The following is a 7,688-nucleotide window of genomic DNA, read 5'->3' as shown; positions in this document are numbered from 1 at the left end:
CAATATTGTTGGTGATGATAACATTGATAACTACATGGAAAAATGAGAACCTGATAAGATTTTCACCTGAAGTTGCCTTTTGTCTGTGACCTACAGTTTATTCCAATGAAAACCAGAAAGATTTCTTTATTAACATTTCAGCTACAGAGCTTTGACAATTTTCCTGAGGATTATAGAGTGGAAAGATAACACACTATGCCAATAAACAATTTGGAAAATGATTTTTTGAAAAAAATAAACAAACACAAAACAGTTTCTACTTTGCTTGAAAAGGGGATTGTTGGTATATAGGAAACAAATGGTTAAGGTAAGTATAAGTAAAAATAATAAAGATAATTGTTTGTTGATGGCATATAGGAAAATCAAAACATGAAAAGGTGCAGAGCATTTATATCCTATGAGGATATAGGCATGCGAGTTAAACAGAGACCACAGTTTGAATAATACAAACATTTTAAACACAGCAGCAGATGATTGCATTGAATATAGTCAGATACACTATCTCTAGTATAGAAAAGAATAATTTCTGCTTTGAAGTAAGCATAAGTTAGATGGGGCATAATCTTCATTTATTTTTATGGTTTGACTTCTTAGACAAATAATTTGTCACTATTACTTCCATCTATTGATAACAGAAGATGCAAACAGCAAAACAATTATTTGGCTTTATTAGCTCTTTAAAAATGGTTTTTCTTTTCTTTGAGTTCTTGTGTTATTATTATTATTTTTTGTTAATCCTCACCCGAAGATATTTTTTTCCATTGATTTTTAGAGAGAGAGTCGAAGGGAGGGGGGAGAGAGAAAGAGAGAGAGAGAGAGAAACAACAATGTGAGAGACACACATCAAAAGGTTGCCTTCAGAACCTGCCCTGTCCGGGTATCAAGCCTGCAATTGAGGTATGAGGTACATGCCTTTGACTGGAATCGAACCCATGACTCTTCAGTCTGTGGGTTGATGCTCTAACCACCGAGCCAAGATGGCCAGGACCTTCTGTTATTTTTAATATGTCCTTTTGTTAAGTTAATTGGCATTAACAGTTCCAACTTCATGTCACCCAATTGGACAACGAATGTCCTAAGCTCCTACTTACCTGATCTAATTAACAAATGTCACTTTTTAAGATGTCTCAAACTTATTTAGTATGCAGAATTGTGAAAATTCAGGAAAGAGGGAACTTTGCATATGTAGAAAATTTTGAGTAAAATACTGTTGTATTTAATGAAATTGTTAATAAATTATAGCAATGAAAAAATGAAACAAATAATGAAAAAGTATCTTTCAGAGAAGTGAAGAGTAACAGAAGAAACTATATACAGCTTCTAAAATGTGAGGTAAAAAGCCATTTCCAATCTGAAAACTAATTAGATGAAAGAAATCAGCAAAGTTTGTTGCTGGAACTGCGAATCATGGCCAGTACAAGGTGAGAAAATAAAATATATTAGGGTATTTTACTTCTTTGTTTCTTTGTGTACATAAATAAATAAAAGTCATTTCAGTCAAAAGAATTGGAATAATGACCATCTATTGTTACATCTATTTCCCAAAAGTTAATTAATGCTGTTCAGGATTTTTGGTTCCTTTTTTTTTGTTGAAGAGTTTTAGGATTTTGTCTCGTATTTGCTTGGTTTTCACTACATACACAATGGGGTTCATCACAGGAGGAATAAGAAAGTGCATGTTGGCCATGAGTACGTAGATGGCTTTGGGAAGCCTTGGAGCAGCTCGGTAAAGTATCGACAGGCAGATCATGGGTGTGAAGAAGAGGATCACAGCACAGAGGTGGGAAATACAGGTGTTGAGAGCCTTGAGGCGGCCACCATGAGATGCAATGCTTAGTACAGTTTTCAGAATCAACATGTAAGAAAGAAGGATAAGGAGAAAATCAAGTCCCATGTTGGAAAGAGCCATCAAGAGTCCAAAGATGCTATTTATCCTTGTGTTGGAGCAGGAGAGCTTTAGGATGTCAGGATGCAGACAGTAGGATTGAGAAAGTACATTGGAGCGACAGAAACACAACCTCCTCAAGAGGATAGGAAGGGGCACTTGTGCAATCATGGCTCGCCCTACAATGGCCAGACCTATCTTGGCAATTACACTATGGGTAAGGATGGAAGAATAGTGCAGTGGACGAGATATAGCCACAAAACGATCAAAGGCCATTGCCAGTATGATAGCAGACTCAAAATCTTGGAAGGTATGAATAAAAAACATTTGGGTGAAACAAGCAGAGAAGGTGAGCTCACGAGCATCCAGCCAGAAGATCCTCAGCATTGTGGGGAAGGTGAAGAGGGACAGACCCAGATCAGAGGCAGCTAGCATGGCCAAGAAGAGGTACATAGGCACGTGGAGGGTCTGTTCTCGCCAGATAATTGCAATGATGGTCATGTTGCCCACCAAGGTAATGAAGAACATGGCACAGATGGGAATGGAGATCCAGATGTGCACAGCTTCCAGCCCAGGTATGCCTGCCACCAGGAACGTGGAGAATATCAAGTTGGAACTCTTGATAGAAGTCAAGACAGAGCTGCATGCTTTCCCTAGAATAAAATGCTTTGTCTCAGACACATGTTAAAATTTGACTTGGGAACTTAACTGACTATTTATGATTTCTCATTTTAAACAGACTCTAATATGAGATTACATGCTAGATTACATGCTGTTTACGAACATATAACATCTGAGCCTCTGAGACTAGAAAATAAGATCTTTATCAAATTCCCACTTATTATAAGTAAATTAAGGAAAATTAATAAAGAAGTAACCTCGTATTTAATTTACATCATTTAATTGATGATATTTTAAAATTAAAAATCCAAAAAAATTTGCTATAAATAAATTCCTTTCAAAAATTCATGCAAATTTATCATTGTTATTGTAATTATAGTAATATAGCATATCAGAGTATTTCTTACTGTTCTGTCACCCTTGATACATATTATACAGTGCTACTGAACATGAGCATATTTTAATATTCTGATATTTCTTTAATGATATGAGTGCAGAAATTGGAAATAAACATTTAGAAACTGTTGCATTAATGTGACATGCTACATCAGTGTTTCTGCAATTTAATAATAATGGTTATTAGTGTACAATGATGACATTATTATTACATTATAAATGTATATTTTATTTCTTTATTAAACATAATTTTAGTTATATTTTACAAACAATTATTTTGTGATTGAAAAAAATTAAATGTACCTTTACTGCATAGTTTATAAAATGCTGTGATAGGATAATTCATTTTTGAACATAAGCTTATTACTTTTATTCAATTGAACATAAAAAATTAAACAGATTGTTTAATATTTTAATTCATGTTTTTAGGGTTCTTTTTTATTATAGGGCTAATATTTTATTTTATTTTATTTTTTAAAGTATTCTTTTTAAAAAAATATAGTTTATTGATTTTTTACAGAGAGGAAGGGAGAGGGATAGAGAGTCAGAAACATCAATGAGAGAGAAACATTGATCAGCTGCCTCCTGCACACCCACTACTAGGAATGCGCCCTCAACAAGGTACATGCCCTTGACTGGTCTCGAACCCGGGACCCTTCAGTCCGCAGGCCGACACTCTGTCCACTGAGCCACACCAGTCTGGGCAGAGCTAATATTTTAAATTTTCATTAATAAGATGTAAGCATATTTTATATGGTTACTGTATATTTGTGTAGCAAATCGTTCATTTTTAATAACAATGAAACATCAAACAATGCCTATTTTATTGATTTACTTTAATATGGATGTAATTATTTATTTATCCAAATATTCAATAAGTATTAATTATTTTTCTTTATATGCTTAGCTATAAGCTTTAAGATTTTCACAAAGAGCTAAGAAAGCACAATTAGCAAGTTATATTGAAGAAGTGAGAAGTCTGTTTACCGTAAACTATGATGTACAATGTCAGAGATAAGATTATTTTTATGGTCTATGTTACCAGAACATAGAAAATTAGTTGTGGATACACTGAGTCTCCTTCTCTCACACAGCAAAGTACACAGTTTTTCTAAGTCCACCTCTCACTACATTCTGTATTTATGAAACTAACTAGATGTTTCATGTATACTCTTCATATCATTTGTAGTCATCCCCACAATTAGCCTTACAAATATATGCATATAGTAAGAGTCTCAATCCCTTCCTCACCTATTCTCATTCACTAATACTATTCTTGATATTGTTTGTGGGCCTTTTAGAGATGTTCATTTCCAAAACTTCATTCCTTGCATGGAACCAGGCTATGGTGACCTGAGTATTTGGCCAGCTGCTTCTATTTAAATTCACCTTAAGTCTAATATTTGGTCAGAGTACGATTCTTATAAGTGAAGGCCTGGGTCAGGGAGTAAGAGAAGGCTAGAAGGGATCATTGGGGAGAAAAGGGGGCATATGTAATACTTGAAACAATAAAGATTTTTTAAAAAGAAAATAATAACAGTAACTTAAAAAGCTCTTCTCTATAAAGTCTCATTGCCTAGCCCTGGACAAGTCTAGTCCATTTTTCACAATCTCAATGTGTGTCAATTCGAGGACTCAAGCATAAGGATAAGAATAAAACGTAAGTACTGAGAGTAAGAAGCATAAGGATCCTGTTCACTTTCCCTGTATTCATTTGGCAGGCTAGTCATTTTTTCCTCCCCAATCTCAATCTAAATTAATTCAGAAGAGACTTTTAGAAACAGTAGAAGGGATTAACAAAAATTCTATGCATTACCTTACAATTAAGAAAATTGGAATTAACTTCAGAAGTGTCATTACCTTTTTTTTAATCTTGAATTTTGTTGTGAGGGATAGAGATGGTGGGAAGTGGTCTAGGAAACTCACTCTTTGTTGTATAAGAGCACATTTTGCTAACTCTAACTATTATGCATTTCAATGTTGAGCATCTGGTGCTAGGTTTCTTCTCAATGCCTTTTCTTTCCCCTGGGTTTTAAAGCATTTTCTGAATCTATACTCTTCAGTCTCACCAAGGGTGTTCATGTTCAGAGATGAGGCTGGCATTGGGTCAGTGTTAACATAGCACGAATAGTTCTCTACTTTTCAAGAATACAATAAACCTACTGTCTTTTATTTAGTTCAATACCATTGTCCAAATATATAAAGTTTTTGAGAGAAACAAATTAGGGATATTTTCACAGAGAGAAACATCTCTAGACCCCTGTGATTCCTTCTATTATAGGATAGAGGTTTTCTACTCACTAATGTAGTCAAAGCTTCTTCAATCTTAATTCTTTTCCGAATCCAGGTAAACAATATATTCTCTCTTACCTGCCATCTTAAGGCAAAGTGTTTGCTAATGTCTTGCAGTTTCAGCTTTTCCTTCTGTCCCAAATCAAGAATCATTATGAACTGGTTTGAGCTTCCACATTATTCATGCAGCTGTCTACTGAGAATAGTAATCTCCTGGGGATTCTTCTCTTCTTGATTTAAAGTCTACCTTTCATTGCTTCCTAAGAGTGCTCCACATATGACCCAAGTACTGGCTACTGTTTTGCATCAGGTGAATTGAAAATCACTCATTATGTCTTGGTGCCATCTCAATTCATTTTTAAGTTAAATTTTAAAAATACAATATGCACAGTTTGGGGTTATTTGTATCTTTTAGAAGATATTTTGGAATTTTCAAAGTTAATTTTATCACAGGCATCTCTTTGAACTCTATTGTTGTGGTGGTAGAAATTATTTATTTATCCAAATATTCAATAAGTATTAATTATTTTTCTTTATATATGCCTAATTATAAGCTTTAAGATTTTCACAAAGATCTAAGAAAGCACAACTAGGAAGTTATATTGAAGAAGTGAGAAGTCTGTCTAATGTTCTATCAAAAATATAGAAATGTTTGAGAAAAAGAAAATGCATAATGGAGATTGAGATGAAGATGTTAAATAAAGGAACAGGAAGTATATCAACTTTAGTTGGTGGATATGGGAAGAAATGAAAAGTAAAGGCTAAAATCAATAAACAAAAGGGAGAGAATAAGCAATCTTTTTATTATTATTGATATTAGAGGGGAAGGGATAGGGAGAGATAGATAGAAACAACAATGATGAGAGAGAATCATTGATAGGCTGCCTCCTGCACATGGAGCCCACAACCCAGCATGTACCCTTGACTGGAATTGAACCCGGAACTGTTCAGTCCATAGGCCAACACTCTATCCACTGAGCCAAACCAGGTGAGAATAAGCAATCTTAACCCAGCCATCAGAAGAGTGTTTTTATTCCCAGTTTTAAACAACATATACCCATCTTCCATGAATTTCCCTTGAGTTGTAATAACTTAACCTTCAGGTCCTCATTTGTAAAGTCTAGTCAGAAAAGTCCTTGGTCACATTTGGCACTGAGGTACCAAGGAAAGACAGCAGCATCTGTGGGAACTATGTATCAAATTGGAAGAATCTATTCCTCCTCTAGGTGAGAAAGCTAAAAGTCTGTTGGACAGTTCTACCTCCCTTGAAAATTGGCCAGGCCTCATGATGTTTTAGGAAATCACAGAATTCCTCAGAGATTAAGGTCAAGAAGCTAGGAAAAAAAAATCAAAAACAAAAAATACCCTTTTAATGTCCCTTCATTCTCATTGCATAGAGTCATGTTTAGGAAAAACACTCCTGGGACTAGTAGACAATGGAAATAGCTAGATCTAGATCCATAGTAAGATTTATTGTTGTGTGTGTGTGTGTCTGTGTGTGTGTGTGTGTGTGTGTGTGAGAGAGAGAGAGAGAGAGAGAGAGAGAGAGAGAATAGTTGGAAGAGTAAGAACAAGGTATTAGAATTTATTATTTTTAGTTAAGATTTTGTTTTTCAAGCACCTTCTTTTAAAATGTGAATCACAGTCACACTCAATGTGAAAAACACGGTCACACATGTGAGACAACACAAATATATAGGATTTAGCTTAGCCAGAAATATTTTGATAGTAAATTTAAAGCATGCTAGTTTTATTTTGGGTAAACTAAATAACTGCAAGATTTTTGAGAGATGACCCCCAAAACAAAAAAGTAAACAAAAATATCTAACTGTTATTAACAAATCTTTCTATGGAGCCATTCACTCATAGAATGTTAAAACAAAAAAGGGTTATAGAGGTCATCTTTGTAGATTTCTTATTATGTGAGATACTGAGCAGGGACATAAATTGTTTAGGTTCATATAACATGTTTCTGATGAAATTTAAAACATAAGTCCATGTTTTTTGATTGTGTGTAGGTAGTTTTGAGAGTAACTGAGGGCAATAATTAAAAACATAGATTCTGCAGCCAGACTGCCTGGAGAATAAAACCCCACTGGACTTGGCCACTTACATTGTCATCATTTTGCTTTTGTTTGCTTATCTATAAAATGGGTGTGTGTGTGAGCAATAATTTGTTGCTACATGGAAAGAATATAGTATAGTTAACAATGTTGAGCTTTACCTGACCACTATAATTCTGGAAAGCAACAAAGGTAAAGAAAATCATGATCTTATTTATTCCAGGACACTGCTTACTGCAAATGACCCTTCTCCATATTCAAAAGAAAATAACGTAGGCTCAAAATGGGGTCAGTCACTTGTGTTAAAGCCCATTACAAGTGTACAATTTATTGGCATATAATCAATTCACACTGTTGTGCAACCATTACTTCTTTCTAATTCAAAGATATATTTGTCACTGCAAAATAAAAATAAAAATTATAGTCATTAA

At 34.4% G+C, this 7,688-nt stretch overlaps 1 protein-coding gene across 1 annotated transcript; it reads right to left on the bottom strand.

The window, feature by feature from the left end:
- Positions 1-1,552: 1,552 nt before the first annotated feature.
- Positions 1,553-5,279, bottom strand: LOC102246725 (olfactory receptor 51G2). The gene is made up of 2 exons (XM_005863040.1): positions 5,273-5,279; positions 1,553-2,538 (listed from the first exon to the last, which is right to left on the bottom strand). Exons 1-2 carry the CDS (start codon positions 5,277-5,279, stop codon positions 1,553-1,555), a joined length of 993 nt encoding a protein of 330 aa, XP_005863102.1.
- Between the last annotated feature and the right edge of the window lie 2,409 nt (positions 5,280-7,688).

This window comes from Myotis brandtii, unplaced genomic scaffold (genome assembly GCF_000412655.1).
Source record: "Myotis brandtii unplaced genomic scaffold, ASM41265v1 scaffold1704, whole genome shotgun sequence".
NCBI lineage: Eukaryota > Metazoa > Chordata > Mammalia > Chiroptera > Vespertilionidae > Myotis > Myotis brandtii.
Note: the sequence above shows the minus strand (reverse complement) of the source record. Positions and strands in the feature narration are given on the sequence as shown.